A 17314-nucleotide genomic window follows, 5' to 3' on the forward strand; every position below is an offset into this window, starting at 1 on the left:
CTCTTCATCTTCCCCAGCCTCTTTCTTTCTCTCTCTGCCCATCTCTCTCTCGCTCCTACACAGAAATAACTGGTTGTACTAGTATCCTCCCACTCTTCATCTTCCCCAGTCACTCTTCCTCCCACTCTTCTAGAGAATGTAAATCTGTCCAATTTGCATTAAAACGATTTGAACTCATTAGGCCTGCATTGTGTGTCTGATTGGATGCCCCTTCTGCCCTCTCTCTCTCTCCCCCCTCCCCTTGCGGTCCTATTCTGGGACATGAACAAACAAGAGAGAGGGGAGGGAGGGGAGGTACGACTGTGACAAACCGTCTCTAGGGTTCTATGAAGAATGCGTTCTGAAAAGACATCACAGAAAATCACACAAATTGAGCAAATCTTGGGGGAGGGAGGGAGAGTGCGTGTGGCGGGCAGAATGGTGCACATTCTTTGGGAACTCTTAACTATTTGGCGGTTTGGAGTTTGATTGGTGGGATCGTAATTGTTGGGTAAGAGTCTAGTATTAAATGAAATGGTATTACCCTTAACGTTGGCTTCCCGCTGGCTGAGGCCTGTTGGTTGGGGAGTGATCAGAGAGAGGCAGTGTCAATATACTGGAGGAGAGCTTCAACACCCCCACCCCCCAAGCTAACACGCTAACACGCTAACACACACTGAGCCATGCTAGCAGTAGTAGCACAGCCGTCCCCAGACCCACTCCACACACTTTGTAGCTAGCTGACTGCATAGGATACAGTTAGCTAGCTAGCAGACAGTCAGTCATCTAGTCAGAACTGTGTGCATGGGGTGGGGGGTGGACGGATGGAAAGAGAAACAGAAAGAGAGAGAGAGAGTACGAGTGAGTGAATGGGTGACGGTGTGTGTGTGAGAGAGAGAGAGAGAGAGAGGATGGAGGGGAGGAAGACTAGAGTGAGAAAGGGAATGAAGGAGAGAAAGATGAGTGTCTGTGATTCCTCCTCTACCTTTATGATTGTCTCGTCCTCTGTGACAGAACAGGGTTGAGGGTTAGGAATAGTCTAGACTATTCATTATGGGCCTACCTAACAGCACCCATAAAACCTAACCAGGTCTGTGCTGTAGCAAGATGCGGCAGATGAAGTTGCCTTGGGGTTAAAGTGTGAGAAGACTGTCCAGGGTCTTGCTGATCTGGCATCAGTTGAGAAAGGCTACGGTCGGTCATCTTTGAGCAAGTTTCAGAAACTAATATGGGGTAATTCTAGACGGGCCAACATCTTAAAAATAGCTTGAAAAACCTCTTAGAGTACATGACCCAGTTGTTATGCTACAGAGAGAGTCCACCGGTTAAGGTGACCTGCTAGACTGGGTCTTTTTAATCTACTCTCAGTCTTTCACCAACTCTCATTAAAAGGCCAGGCAGTTCCTGTGGACTCGCCATTGAAATATTATGTAAATATATCACTAGCCACTTTAAACAATGCTACCTTATATAATGTTACTTACCCTACATTATTCATCTCATATGCATATCATCGACTGCATCCTTATGTAATACATGTATCACTAGCCACTTTAACTATGCCACTTTGTTTACATACTCATCTCATATGTTATACTGTACTCGATATCATCTACTGTATCTTGCCTATGCTGCTTTGTACCATCACTCATTCATATATCCTTATGTACATATTCCTTATCCCCTTACACTGTGTATAAGACAGTAGTTTTTTTGGAATTGTTAGTTAGATTACTTGTTCGTTATTACTGCATTGTCGGAACTAGAAGCACAAGCATTTCGCTACACTCGCATTAACATCTGCTAACCATGTGTATGTGACAAATAAAATTTGATTTGATTTGATTTGATTTGAAATACTGTTTACTGGCCGTTATACCATAGAACCAATGAGGCATTTAGAAGACAGGCGTTCTACCGCTTTCCTCCACCAAAATGCGTTCGTTAGTTCCTGAGCCCTTTATGAGCCCTTTCTGAGCCCTTTATGAGCCCTTTATGAGCCCTTTCTGAGCCCTTTCTGAGCCCTTTCTGAGCCCTTTCTGAGCCCTTTCGGAGCCCTTTCTGAGCCCTTTCTGAGCCCTTTCGGAGCCCTTTCTGAGCCCTTTCGGAGCCCTTCCTGAGCCCTTTCTGAGCCCTTTCTGAGCCCTTTCTGAGCCCTTCCTGAGCCCTTTCTGAGCCCTTTCTGAGCCCTTCCTGAGCCCTTCCTGAGCCCTTTCTGAGCCCTTTCTGAGCCCTGTTGACCTGAACCATAGATGTATTAAGGTCAGTGCCGAAAATGACCTGATAAAAGCTTCTCTTTCCATTCCAGTATGTTTTCACCATCCAGCGAAGAAGATGGGATTTAGCCGCCTAGCCGACGCTATAAATATCTAGCGGGCCGCATTCTGTCGTCAGGCAGCGGGCTCCGATAGGAGAGGAGAAAGAGAACAGTCCTTTCATGAATGTAGGGTAGCTCCCCAGGCCCAGCCGTGGATCCACCAGTGGTGTGATCCATATTTTATTAATAGTGGGTGGCGGAACAGAACAGGCTTCTGATTGATACTGTGGTTTAATAGCAGCTCCGTGTTCGCGCAGAGCCAGGTGGGACAGGCAGACCCACTTGAAGGCCTATTTATCTGCAGCCTCACTCTGATTCATGTATTTACTGCTCTGGACCAGGCTGGACTAAGACTGCTCTGACAGGCCTGTTAGGAAGCCTGGGGTTTGTGGAGGTTATGTGCAGTAAAGGGGGACATGCTGAGGTTCTAATATTCATGAGGACAACAGACACGTGATTGGGGGAGTGAGGAAGAGATGTAAAATAGATCATGTGTAATAGAATTCTGGGATAGTGCAGAACAGAGAGAGAGAGAGAGAGAGAGAGAGAGAGAGAGAGAGAGAGAGAGAGAGAGAGAGAGAGATGAAGAGGATGATGGGATAGTGAAGGGGGATGAAGGGACAGGAGGACTGAGAGAGGAGGATGTAGGGACAGTGGAGGACAGAGGGAGGAGGATGAAGGGACAGTGGAGGACTGAGAGAGGGGAGGATGAAGGGACAGTGGAGGACAGAGAGAGGAGGATGAAGGGACAGTGGAGGACAGAGAGAGAGGAGGATGAAGGCACAGGAGAACTGAGAGAGGAGGATGAAAGGAGAGGAGGACTGAGAGAGGGGAGGATGAAGGCACAGGAGGACAGAGAGAGAGGAGGATGAAGGGACAGTGGAGGACAGAGAGAGGAGGATGAAGGGACAGGAGGACAGAGAGAGAGGAGGATGAAGGGACAGGAGGACAGAGAGAGGAGGATGAAAGGACAGGAGGACAGAGAGAGGAGGATGAAGGGACAGTGGAGGACAGAGAGAGGGGGATGAAGGCACAGGAGGACTGAGAGAGGAGGATGAAAGGACAAGAGGACTGAGAGAGAGGAGGACGAAGGGACAGTGGAGGACAGAGAGAGAGGAGGATGAAGGGACAGTGGAGGACAGAGAGAGAGGAGGGTGAAGGGACAGTGGAGGACAGAGAGAGAGGAGGATGAAGGGACAGTGGAGGACAGAGAGAGGAGGATGAAGGGACAGTGGAGGACAGAGAGAGGAGGATGAAGGGACAGTGGAGGACAGAAAGAGGAGGATGAAGGGACAGTGGAGGATAGAGAGAGAGGAGGATGAAGGGACAGTGGAGGACAGAGAGAGGGGGATGAAGGCACAGGAGGACTGAGAGAGGAGGATGAAAGGACAAGAGGACTGAGAGAGAGGAGGACGAAGGGACAGTGGAGGACAGAGAGAGAGGAGGATGAAGGGACAGTGGAGGACAGAGAGAGAGGAGGATGAAGGGACAGTGGAGGACAGAGAGAGGAGGATGAAGGGACAGTGGAGGACAGAGAGAGAGGAGGATGAAGGGACATTGGAGGACAGAGAGAGGGGGATGAAGGCACAGGAGGACTGAGAGAGGAGGATGAAAGGACAAGAGGACTGAGAGAGAGGAGGACGAAGGGACAGTGGAGGACAGAGAGAGAGGAGGATGAAGGGACAGTGGAGGACAGAGAGAGAGGAGGATGAAGGGACAGTGGAGGACAGAGAGAGAGGAGGATGAAGGGACAGTGGAGGACAGAGAGAGAGGAGGATGAAGGGACAGTGGAGGACAGAGAGAGGAGGATGAAGGGACAGTGGAGGACAGAGAGAGGAGGATGAAGGGACAGTGGAGGACAGAGAGAGGAGGATGAAGGGACAGTGGAGGACAGAGAGAGAGGAGGATGAAGGGACAGTGGAAGACAGAGAGAGAGGAGGATGAAGGGACAGTGGAGGACAGAGAGAGGAGGATGAAGGGACAGTGGAGGACAGAGAGAGAGGAGGATGAGGGGACAGTGGAGGACAGAGAGAGGAGGATGAAGGGACAGTGGAGGACAGAGAGAGGAGGATGAAGGAACAGTGGAAGACAGAGAGAGGAGGATGAAGGGACAGTGGAGGACAGAGAGAGAGGAGGATGAAGGGACGGTGGAGGACAGAGAGAGAGGAGGATGAAGGGACAGTGGAGGACAGAGAGAGGAGGATGAAGGAACAGTGGAAGACAGAGAGAGGAGGATGAAGGGACAGTGGAGGACAGAGAGAGAGGAGGATGAAGGGACAGTGGAGGACAGAGAGAGAGGAGGATGAAGGGACATTGGAGGACAGAGAGAGAGGAGGATGAAGGGACAGTGGAGGACAGAGATGGAGGAGGATGAAGGGACAGTGGAGGACAGAGAGAGGAGGATGAAGGGACAATGGAGGACTGAGAGAGAGGAGGATGAAGGGATAGTGGAGGACAGACAGAGAGGAGGATGAAGGGACAGGAGGACTGAGAGAGGAGGATGAAAGGACAGGAGGACAGTAGAGTATTAGAGACCGCTAGTGGCTAGAGGCACCTTGAGGAGGGAAGAAGAAGAGACCTTCAGATTATGAGAGACGGTCAACAGTAACAGTAAGAACAACGGTAACATCCACAGAAAAACACACAACAACTGACACATCCACATAAACCTGTGTGACAATGACAGTGACAGACAGTTTGGTTTGGCAGACCCCGGCTCATCTCCTCAGCACATAGAGACCACAGAGGGAGGGGGAGAGGAGGCAGGGGGATTGGAGGGGGTGAGGGGGGATTGGAGGGGTTGAGGGGGGAGAGGAGGCAGGAGGATTGGAGGGGGTGAGGGGGGAAAGGAGGCAGGAGGATTGTAGGGGGTGAGGGGGGAGGAGGCAGGAGGCAGGAGGATTGGAGGGGGAGAGGAGGCAGGGGGATTGGAGGGGGTGAGGGGGGAAAGAAGGCAGGAGGATTGGAGGGGGTGAGGGGGGAGAGGAGGCAGGAGAATTGGAGGGGGTGAGGCGGGAGAGGAGGAAGGGGGATTGGAGGGGGTGAGGAGGCAGGAGGATTGGAGGGGGTGAGGAGGGAGAGGAGGCAGGGGGATTGGAGGCGGTGAGGGGGAAGGGAGGCAGGGGGATTGGAGGGGGTGAGGGGGGAGAGGAGGCAGGAGGATTGGAGGGGGTTGGGGGGGCAGAAGAGGCAGGGGGATTGGAGGGGTTGAGGGGGGAGAGGAGGGAGGAGGATTGGAGGGGGTGAGAGGGGAAGGGAGTCAGGGGGATTGGAGGGGGTGAGGGGGAAGGGAGGCAGGGGGATTGGAGGGGGTGGGAGGGGGAGGTAAGAAAGGAGGATTGGAGGGGGTGAGGGGGAAGTGAGGCAGGGGGATTGAAGGGGGTGAGGGGGAAAGGGAGGCAGGGGGATTGAAGGGGGAAGGGAGGCAGGGGAGGAGATTGACTAAGGGGGACACTGCACTGCTGATTGCGTAATAGCTCTATGGTTGGCCAATAGCGAGGGAGAACATGTTTTCTCCTTCTGCCTAGAGGTGAACTGTCAGGGGAGGGATAAGGGGCTCAGAACTGTCAGGGGAGGGATAAGGGGCTCAGAACTGTCAGGGGAGGGATAAGGGGCTCAGAACTGTCAGGGGAGGGATAAGGGGCTCAGAACTGTCAGGGGAGGGATAAGGGGATCAGAACTGTCAGGGGAGGGATAAGGGGCTCAGAACTGTCAGGGGAGAGATAAGGGGCTCAGAACTGTCAGGGGAGGGATAAGGGGATCAGAACTGTCAGGGGAGGGATAAGGGGCTCAGAACTGTCAGGGGAGGGATAAGGGACTCAGAACTGTCAGGGGAGGGATAAGGGGCTCAGAACTGTCAGGGGAGGGATAAGGGGATCAGAACTGTCAGGGGAGGGATAAGGGGCTCAGAACTGTCAGGGGAGGGATAAGGGGCTCAGAACTGTCAGGGGAGGGATAAGGGGCTCAGAACTGAATAGAGGGTGGATATAAAGAAGTGGGAGGGGTGAAAAGGATGGAGGGTAAGGGAGGAGGGGGTCAGGGGGTTGGGGTGAGTGTGTATATGGATGGAGCTCAAGAAACACACACCTCTGCTGAGACCGTCGGGCCCTCGCAAGATCCGGCACTCCTCGATCTGTCCGAACGCAGAGAACATGACTCGGATGTCGTTCTCATTGCACTTCTTCGACACCATGCCGATGAACAGCTTCCTGTCCTCCACCGCTGCAGGGGAAGAGAGGAAGACGTTCAAATGGGTGAGAAACAGAAAAAAAGGAGAGGAAAGGGAGAGACCGAGAAAGTCTCCCCATTTCATCTGCAGACTGTGATCAATGTCTCATTACCAGTCTCTGTGTGACTCTCTCTCTCCATTCTTTTCTCTCTCCATCTCCTCCTCTCCCATCTCTCCGGGTTTCTTTTTGTCTGCCTCCTCCTCCTGTTTAATCCCTTTCTCTCTGACCCAATCGCTCCATTTATCTTGCAATACCTCGGCCTGTGTAACAGTGTGTGTGTGTGTGTGTGTGTGTGTGTGTGTGTGCGTGTGTGTGTGAGCGAGACAGAGACTCTTACTGTTTCTTGTCTCTGTGTGTGTATGACCGTGGGAAAGAGACAAGAGAGAGAAAGTGTGTACGTGTTGCTCACCATTCAGAGTAATGCTGATCCTATTCATTTTTAATGAGGAAACTGTCAGCTCTTACCGGGAGGCGAAAGAGATAAGCGGTCTGTTGCACTCTGGGAAATCAATAGAGCACTTGTTTATTTTGCTGTTTGAATTGTTTGTGCGCTTAAAAAAACAACACTGGGACACGCAGGGAAGATAAGTGTTGTTTCAAAGGCTTCCAACTCGGCTGTGTGCGTTCGCTCACTATCAGCACTGTAATGAATTAACAGAGAAGAGGATATGGAGAAACCGCAGAGACATCCTTAACGGTGACTAAACATCTGTTAGCCGACCTGAGTCCGAGTTAGTGACGTATCGGGAAGCAGAGAAACAGTGTTTTACTGATTCCAGATCAGATTTGAAGAAAGAAAGCGGAAAGTGAAGACGGGCTATCGATACAGCCGTGCGGCGAAGGCAAACGCACGCGCGAGCACACACACACACCTCGTGGTTGACTAAAGCAACAAACCGCTTAACGACAATTCGTCATGGTTACAGCAACTCCAATAAAGGTCTATGGAACGTACTATCATTAGAAAGACGAATACATTTCATATGGCCGTACTTTACTATCTCCCATTACAGTAGATGATGACTGCAGCCACAGCCGGCTGGAGCTTTACTCAGGTCTCATCATCGTTACCGAGACGGATATATCTTACCAAGTCCTACTTCATAACCTCACAGAAGACGTCTGGAGCGGGAAAGCATTATTAAGGTCTCATCATGACTTATATGGATGGATCTCTAGGTTTCGAGTGCATTGTATTTCCTTAGCGGGTCGAGTCTAGACGATGCCGACCTGCTACTAGCGTCTTTATTAAACTTTAAGTGATGCCTGTGTGCTGTCAGTGGCTTTATGACACTCCTCTGTCTCTCTCTGGGTGGAGCTCAGCCAGTACTGTCCCGTCTGTCCCAATGTTATTACCCTCTATCCTTCTATAGTTTCAGTGGTCCAGTGGATGAGGAAAAGAGGCTATTCATTAGTATTGGGACGTGGCCCGTCTGGCTTCTCTCAGATGCAGTAAAGCGTTATGGCTGGATAAATGGGTTTATAACCGGATGTGTAATAGAGCCAATTGTCTGTGTGTGTGTATGTGTGTTTTGTGTTTGTGTTTGTGTGTGTGAGAGAGAGACGCAGGGAGAAAGGCTGGTTCACTGTGGGGCCAAAACAGTTAAACTCTCCCTGACCCCCTCCCAGAACACTTTAATAATTCATACATCTTTCTCTCTCTGAAACAGGATCACTGAGCCACAGACACACACACACACACACACACACACACACACACACACACACACACACACACACACACACACACACACACACACACACACACACACACACACACACACACACACACACACACACACAATACTCAGCCCAGGGTGTGTGATCACTCACCGTTTGATTTCTCACTGTCTGCAGGCTTCATCTGAATGGGATGGTGCATCTGGAAAAGACAGGACAAACACACCTTTACAATACTATACCGACACACACACACACACACACACACACACACACACACACACACACACACACACACACACACACACACACACACACACACACACACACCTAGTGAGGACTGCACACACTCAGAGATCACACACACTACATCAGACACACACATCAGTCACAACACACACACACACACACACTGACTGGTCACAGCACACCGACACACTACAAACTGGCCACTGAAAGTCACAACAGATCACACACTAAAGAGAAAGTTGGTTAGGAAACACACACACTGTGACAGACATCATCCAGGTGTGTCCCTCATACCCTTGTTGCAGGGATTGATTGATTGATGTGTTTTAAAAAAAAGTGAGAACATGCATGCCTGGGGCGGCAGGGTAGCCTAGTGGTTAGAGTGTTGGACTAGTAACCGGAAGGTTGCAAGTTCAAAACCCCGAGCTGACAAGGTACAAATCTGTCGTTCTGCCCCCGAACAGGCAGGTAACCCACTGTTCCTAGGCCGTCATTGAAAATAAGAATTAGTTCTTAACTGACTTGCCTAGTACAATAAAGGTACTTTTTTTTTTTAAACACTTCACAGACAAGATGGCTGCCACACCTCTCTCAATTTCAATTCAAGAGGCTTTATTGGCATGGGAAACATATGTTTACATTGCCAAAGCAAGTGAAAGATATGCAAAAAACATTACACTCACAAAGGTTCCAAAAGAATAAAGACATTTCAAATGTCATATTATGTCTATATACAATCTCTCTGTCTCTCTCTCCCTCCTTTATGAGAGATGATGTGCCTGTTGATCTGCAGAGAGACCAATGTCAGTAATGATCTAAATCTAGCCCAGTATCAATCACACTAAATCTGTCTCTGCCCACCTCACACACACACACACACACACACACAGCAGAGATCCATCTTCTGGGCTCTCACCAGCTGTGGTGTGTGTGTGTGTCTTTATCTGTACCCTGTCTTACCCATAATGCCCCTGGCTAAGCCTGAACAGTCACCGTGTGGCAGGGCGCTTTGATCCTCTAGCTGTCTCTATCTGTCTGTCTCTCTCTATCGGTCTCTCTCTCCATCTGTCTGTCTCTGTCTGTCTCTCTCCCCCATCTCGATATGTCCTTTTCTCTGTCTCTCACTCTTTCGTTCTTTTTACAATATGTTTATACATTGACCATTCCTTTCCACAACACTCCTACATCCACCACCCCGATGTCACCAGTAGTGTCAATTCAACTGACTTTACTACCTGGACCCATAGTGCCCATTTTGGTTTATAGCCCCCTGAGTGAGTGAGTGAGTGAGTGGGTGAGTGAGTGAGGATTTTGAATGGGACTGAATAATGTTGGTCCCCACAAGGTTAGTTGTACAAGACTGTGTGTGTGTGGAGCAACGAACCGCCCTTGTTGTCTCTGCCTGGCCGGTTCCCCTCTCTCCACTGGGATTCTCTGCCTCTAACCCTATTACAGGGGCTGAGTCATTGGCTTACTGGTGCTCTTCCATGCCGTCCCTAGGAGGGGTGGTTCACTTGAGTGGGTTGAGTCGCTGACGTGGTCTTCCTGTCTGGGTTGGCATCCCCCTTGGGTTGTACCATGGCGGAGATCTTCGTGGGCTATACTCAGCCTTGTCTCGGTATGGTAAGTTGGTGGTTGAAGATATTCCTCTAGTGGTGTGGGGGCTGTGCTTTGGTAAAGTGGGTGGGATTATATCCTTCCTGTTTGGCCCTGTCCGGGGGTATCGTCAGATGGGGCCACAGTGTCTCCTGACCCCTCCTGTCTCAGCCTCCAGTATTTATGCTGCAGTAGTTTGTGTCGGGGGGCTAGGGTTAGTCTGTTATATCTGGAGTACTTCTCCTGTCTTATCCAGTGTCCTGTGTGAATTTAAATATGCTCACTCTAATTCTCTCTCTCTCTCTCTCTCTCTCTCTCTCTCTCTCTCTCTCTCTCTCTCTCTCTCTCTCTCCTCTCTCTCTCTCTCTCCTCTCTCTCTCTCTCTCTCTCTCTCTCTCTCTCTCTCTCTCTCTCTCTCTCTCTCTCTCTCTCTCTCTCTCTCTCTCTCTCTCTCTCTCTCTCGTCGGAGTGCATGCTGGGAGTGCATGCTGGGAGTGAGTCGTCAAGCAGGGGTGATTGTGAGAGCGAATGGAATTTCTTTTTTCACTCTATCGGGTTTTTGTATGTATATATATATATATTGATTAGTTTAGTTGTTTTAAGGGTATCTTGTTTAAATTATCACTAAACACGTATAGGGGTGGTGGGATCTTTGAGGTTGGTTTTTCGCGAGGGCACAACCAGCGGGTAGGGCTGGTTGATATGGCCACTCGCGGAAATGGAGAGTTTGAAAAACTTAGTCGGAGGCATGGAGTAAAGATTCCTGCTGCGACAGGGTGTTCAGTGGAAGAATGTAGCTTGGCTGTGGGTGCTATCATTGGGTATGATAGCATCAAATCAGCCTCAAGGATGAATAGCGCTGTAGTGATATTCTTAGATTCAATTGAAAAGGTGAATAAATAGTTGAGAGGGGTGTTGTGTTGCGGGAGACACAGACGCCGGTATTTCCGCTTATGAATCCTGCGAAGAAAGTCATGCTTTCTAACGTGCCACCATTTGTTAGAGATGAAGTGTTAGAGCGAGAGTTATCGCGCCATGGTCAAATAGTATCTACAATAAAGAAGGTTCTTTTTGGATGCAAATCTCCGTTGTTGAAACATGTCGTGTCTCATAGGAGACAAGTGCATATGATTTTAAAAAAGGAAGGAGATGAACTGAATTTAGCGTTTAGCTTTAAGATTGATGGATTTGATTATGTCTTCTATGCATCTACTGAATCAATGAAATGCTTTGGATGTGGAAGAGAGGGGCATTTGGTGCGTAGTTGTCCCGAAAATGAGCGCGCTGAGCCTGGTAGTAGTTTTAGTGCGAGTGCAACTAACGCACCACCGCGAGGGAATGAACATAATAAGGGTACAGGAGAAGAGAGAAGGTGGGCAGATGTGGTTGGAAAAGCAGGAGAGGAAGGCAGTGTGGATACGGGGGCAATTGTGGTAGATCAGAACAAAGAGGGAGGGGAAACAGTAGGTGAGATTGCGACTGCTGTCGCTGAGGTGGTGTTGGAAAATGAAATTGGAAGTCAAGAGGAGATTGAAATAATGGAAAAGGAAGCGGATGTTTTCAAAATACCGAGGAGTAAAAGGAAGAATTTAAGGGGTGGTGAAGGGTCTAATTCTAAGAGAAAGGTAGAGTTTGATAAATCAATTGAAGATGAACAAGGTGTAGAGATGGTGGAGTATTCTTCTGGGGAGGATAGTGAGAGTGAGTCGTCTGACGCTTCACAACAATATAGTGAGATAAATGGGGTGGAAGGGAGGTATGGGATCGAGAGGATACGTCAATTTTTGAAGTTGACAAAAGGGAAGAAATATATGCAGGATTACAATGTAACTGAATTTTTCCCTGAACGTGAATTGTTTATTGAATCAGCAAAGTTTCTGATGTCAAAAATTACAGGGGGAAGTTTGAAAAGCCCTGAAATTGCTAGACTCAAGAAAGTGGTCACAAGAGTGATAAGTGATGTAAATTCTAAAGAAAATGAAAGAGTTCAGTTGCAGTCTTAACTCTGTAAAGAGATGTGGTGGCTGGATCTTCCTCTGTATATTTTTTTTATCCATGAGCAGTTTTAAGATTCTTCTTTAAACGTAAATGGGGCAAGAGATGTTAAAAAAAGAGCCATGGTGTATGAGTTAATTAGGGGAAAGGGAAGTGACATCATTTTTCTACAAGAAACGCATAGTAATTTGGAAAATGAAGTTATGTGGCAACAGGAGTGGGGGGGGGACAGTGGTGTGTAGTCATAAAAACTCAAAAAGTGGGGGTGTGGTTATCTTGTTCTCAAAAGGGTTTTTGCCATTGTCATATGAGGTTGAAGAGGTAGTTGAGGGGAGGTTATTAAAAGTTAGAGCAAGGTATGAAAACATCACTATGTGTCTGATAAATGTATATGCCCCAGTGGTGACAGTTGAGAGGGTATGTTTTTTAGAGACACTATCAAATACCATTGAGAAATGTAACAAAGAAGATTATTTGTTTATTGCTGGGGATTTTAACTGCACAGTTAGTGATTTAGATAGAAATCACCAAGAACCTCATATAGCCTCAAGGATGTTTTTAAACGCCTCATTGTAACAAATGAATTGTGTGATATTTGGCGGAGTCAACATGGAGGAACAAGGCAGTACACCTGGGCGCATGTGAGAGAGAACATCATTTCTATGGCCAGGTTAGATAGGTTTTATGTTTTTGAGCATCAATCTCAGGTCTGTAAATCAAGTGTGATAACTCCAGTGGGATTTTCTGATCATTGTTTAATAACAGAGGTGGTGTTCATTAACGATGTAAAACCCAAAAGCGCATACTGGCATTTTAATATAACTTTATTGAGTGATGCTCACTTCAGGAAATGTTTCAGTTTTTTTTGGGAGAGGTGGAGGTCTCAAAAGGCCAGTTTTGTATCCATTCAACAGTGGTGGGATATAGGGAAAATACAGATTCAACAATTTTGTAATCAATACACGAGGAATGTCACCAAAGATATCACCAGATCAATGAAAGCCCTAGAGATTGAAATAGTGGAACTCATGACGTTGGTTGAGACCACAGGAGATCGAGGCCATACTCAGGCCCTCAAGAGGAGAAAAACTGCATTGGCAGACCTGCTGGGTATCAGAGCACAGGGGGCACTGGTGAGAAGTAAATTTCAGGGAATATCTGAAATGGATGCCTCATCCAAATTTTTCTTTGGTTTAGAGAAAAAGAATGGACAAAGAAAAATTATTCATTGTCTCAAATCAGCTGTTGGACAAGAGCTCACTAGCCCTAGTGAAATTAGAAAGAGGGCAGTAGAGTTCTATGCTGAGCTCTACAAGTGTGAGTACAAAGAGGACAAAACAGTGACACAGCAGTTCTTTGATGGGCTCCCAAAGGTGGCTGCAGAAGCTCAGGTTGAGCTTGAGCAACCATTGTCTTTGCAGGATTTATACACTGCATTAAAAGGCATGGAAAATGGAAGGGCACCAGGCATTGATGGGCTTCCCGTTGACTTTTTTAAGTCTTTTTGGGCTATGTTGGGAGAGGATTGGTTAGAAGTAGCTAATGATAGTTTAACCGGAGGGTTACTACCAATAAGCTGCAGAAGGGCTGTCCTCACCCTACTGCCCAAAAGGGTGACCCGAGGGAGGTGAAGAACTGGAGGCCGGTGGCTTTATTGTGCACTGATTATAAGATATTGTCAAAAGCTTTGTCCAACAGGCTGAGGGAGGTGATGGGGCAAATCATACATACGGATCAGTCCTACTGTGTTCCTGGCAGGCAGATAGGGGATAACATTTCTCTGATTCGTGATTTTTTGGACGTCTCTAGGGCTATTGGGTTGGATGCTGGTCTAATTTCAATTGATCAGGAAAAGGCATTTGACCGAGTTGAACATCAATATTTATGGCACACGTTTGAGGCGTTTGGGTTCAGCTCTGGTTTTATTGCCATGATAAAGGTGATATATGGTGACATTGAAAGTGTATTGAAAGTTAACGGTGGTTTGAGTGCTCCTTTTAAAGTGTGTAGAGGTATTAGGCAGGGATGTTCTATGTCAGGGATGTTATATGCCATTGCTATAGAGCCACTACTAAATAGCATTAGAAGTCGCATTGCAGGGGTGTGCCTTTCAGAGGATGTTCCTCCTATTCGTCTCTCAGCCTATGCTGATGATGTAGTTGTGCTAGTGAAAAATCAAGCGGAGGTGGATAGCTTGGGTCTAATGGTTGATCGTTTTAGGGGAATATCCTCTGCAAAGGTAAATTGGGAAAAGAGTTGTGCGTTACAGATTGGAGAATGGTCTGGAGGGATCATGGCTTTGCCAGGGGGGCTAGAATGGTGTAAGGGAGGTTTTAAGTATCTTGGAGTATACCTAGGAGATGAGGGGACTATGGAAAAAAATTGGAGTGGGGTGGTTGAAATGGTGGAAGGGAGGATGAGGAGATGGCGTTGGTTATTATCTCGTATGTCATATAGGGGGCGCACTATTATAGTTAACAATGTGATTGCATCTGCACTGTGGCATCGGTTGTCAGTTTTAGAACCACCATCTGGCCTTCTGGCTAAGATACAGGCAATTATTGTAGATTTCTTTTGGGATAAATATCACTGGGTTCCACAAAGTGTTTTGTATTTGTCAAAAGAAGAGGGGGGACAAGGTCTTGTACATCTTGCTAGTAGGGCTGCTGCTTTCCGGTTTCAGTTTATTCAAAGGTTACTTTATGGACCGGAAAATGTGGTGTGGAGAGGGGTGGCAGGTCTTATATTACAACGGGTTGGAGGATTAGGTTTAAAGAAGGCTTTATTTCTGGTTGATAGTAGCCATATTTCTAGGGAGGGAGTACCTCCGTTTTACAGAGGACTTCTCAGAGTGTGGAGCATAATGAAGGTGTCCAGACGAACTTCAGTGGAGTCAGTGCATTGGCTGTTGGAGGAACCTCTGGTGTATGGGGCAAGACTGGATTGTACAACTGCAGCTGTTCCACATTTCTCCAAGATTCTGGTGAAGGGGAAAATCATCACCTTAAGACAGTTAATGGCCATGGCTGGGCCCGCCTTAATGGATAGAAGACGGGTGGCAGAACATTTGGGGATGAGGTCGGAAAGGATTGTCGGACAAATGCTGGGGAGCTGTAGGAAGGCTCTGTCAGCGGAAGAATGGGGTATGCTTAGTAGCCACAAGAAGAATGTACAAGATGAAGACGTCTCATTTCCAAGACTAGGGATTACACCAGGTATCCCAGAGTCAGAAAGAAAGGCGTTATTGCTGGATTTGAGAGGGTTGGAGGAGGTGGGTTTGGATGAGGTGAATGGGAAGGACTTGTATAGGGGGTGTGTCAAGGTGTTGAATAAAGATAAATTGAAAAATAGAAAGACACTCCATGGAGGGTAAAATTGGGCATTGATGATAGGGTAAAGCCAGCATGGAGGGCACTGTACAAACCACCGTTACAAAAGGGTACTGGTGATATGCAATGGAGGGTTTTACATGGCATCATTGCAGTTAATGCTTTGTATCTGTATTAATTCAGATGTTAGAGATGGATGTCCTTTTTGTAATATAAGAGAAACCATTTTTCACTGTTTTATGGAGTGTGAGAGGATAAACCTCTATTGGAAATGATGGAATCTTTGTTTAAAGCTGTAGGGGAATTTTTCAATAACACTGTTTTATTTTGGGGTTTCAATATAGTAAACAACAGAAAAGAAAATGGTCAAATGTTAAATTTTATTTGGGACAAGCTAAGATGTCCATTTTCTGAGTAGAAAACACAAGATAGAAACGGGATATGGGAAGGATGTAGATGTGTTTTTAAAGGATTAGTGAAAGCAAAGAATAAAAGTAGATTTTGAGTTCTTTTCAGCTGTAAAAGATCTCCTATTATTTGAGGAGAAGTGGGCCTAACGAAAGAGCGCTTTTGTTTTGTAGAGGAGGGGCAATTATTTTTTTCTGATGAAATAAGTTGAATGTATATGTTATGTATGTATTTTTGTTTAGGAATTACATTTGTTGTTTCATTTCTGAAAAGGCAGTGTGTCTTTTTATTTTTTATTTTATGTTAACACTTGAGTAAAAAATAAAGGTTTTATAAAAACTCAAAACTCTCTCTCTCTGTCTCTCTCTCTCCTCGGAGGAGGAGGACCTGAGCCCTAGGACCATGCCTCAGGACTAACCTGGCCCGATGACTCCTTGCTGTCCCCAGCCCACCTGGCCATGCTGCTGCTTCAGTTTCAACTGTTCTGCCTGCGGCTATGGAACCCTGACCTGTTCACCGGACTTGCTACCTGTCCCAGACCTGCTGTTTCAACTCTCTAGAGACAGCAGGAGCGGTACAGATACTCTGAATGATCGGCTATGAAAAGCCAACTGACATTTACTCCTGAGGTGCTGACCTCTTTGCCATCCTCTACAACCACTGTGATTATTATTATTTGACCCTGCTGGTCATCTATGAACATTTGAACTCTTGGCCATGTTCTGTTATAATCTCCACCCGGCACAGCCAGAAGAGACTGGCCACCCCTCATAGCCTGTTCCATCTCTAGGTTTCTCCTAGTTCTGGCCTTTCTAGGGAGTTTTTCCTAGCCACCGTGCTTGTACACCTGCATTGCTTGCTGTTTTGGGTTTTAGGCTGGGTTTCTGTACAGCACTTTGAGATATCAGCTGATGTAAGAAGGGCTTTCTAATAAATGTGATTTGATTTGTGAGTGTGAGAGAGTGCAGTGGGTCATATGTTGGAGGGCTACAGTACAGAAATAACTTGCATCCTCAGGCTACAGGCGCTGGCTAGCGGCTATCCCTGCCTCTGCCTCTCACTCTCTCAAAAGTTCTGTCTAGATGCCATCCTTCTTCTCCCAGATCTGTCTACCCAGAAGGCCATGCAGGCTTCAGACCCAGGGTGTGATGCGTTCATGCAGCTCCACCACTACCCCACAATTCCACACGGCTGGTTCTTCACTGAGAGCCCTGTAGCTACCTGCTGCGGTCACTCGTCATCCAATCAACCATGACACCCCAAGCACTTGTTTCCCCCTTTCTCAGTAACCAAACATCTAAAGCTGTGTCATTGAGAATGTGGCCTACACTGTGACATTTCCCTCTGGATGGTAGTTGGTAATTGATTATTGACTGTGACCCTAGTCGACTTGGAAACATCTCCTCTTTCCCCTCTTCCTGATTTCCAGTTGGCTATTCGGGGCATGCCATGCAGTGCCGTTCTGTGTCAGCTCTTTTGGCGGCAACGTCGAGGTGTCTATCCGTCAGAGTAGCTGATGACATGGAGGAAAA

General features: G+C 47.4%; 1 protein-coding gene across 20 annotated transcripts in view; it reads right to left on the reverse strand.

Moving 5' to 3' along the window:
* The window catches only part of LOC109896717 (CUGBP Elav-like family member 2), a 137546-nt gene that overhangs the window by 38367 nt on the left and 81865 nt on the right, over positions 1–17314 (reverse strand). For 12 of the 20 annotated variants that reach the window (XM_031831729.1, XM_031831727.1, XM_031831726.1 and 9 more), the window contains exons 4-6: positions 8359–8407; positions 6383–6517; positions 524–553 (exon numbers count right to left, since the gene is read on the reverse strand). In XM_031831729.1, coding sequence (XP_031687589.1) covers positions 524–553; positions 6383–6517; positions 8359–8407 — 214 coding nt within the window. The remainder of the gene's footprint in view (positions 1–523; positions 554–6382; positions 6518–8358; positions 8408–17314) is intronic. The other 8 variants (XM_031831731.1, XM_031831745.1, XM_031831733.1 and 5 more) reach the window with 1 other exon arrangement.

This window comes from Oncorhynchus kisutch, linkage group LG9 (genome assembly GCF_002021735.2).
Source record: "Oncorhynchus kisutch isolate 150728-3 linkage group LG9, Okis_V2, whole genome shotgun sequence".
Classification (NCBI taxonomy): Eukaryota; Metazoa; Chordata; class Actinopteri; order Salmoniformes; family Salmonidae; genus Oncorhynchus; species Oncorhynchus kisutch.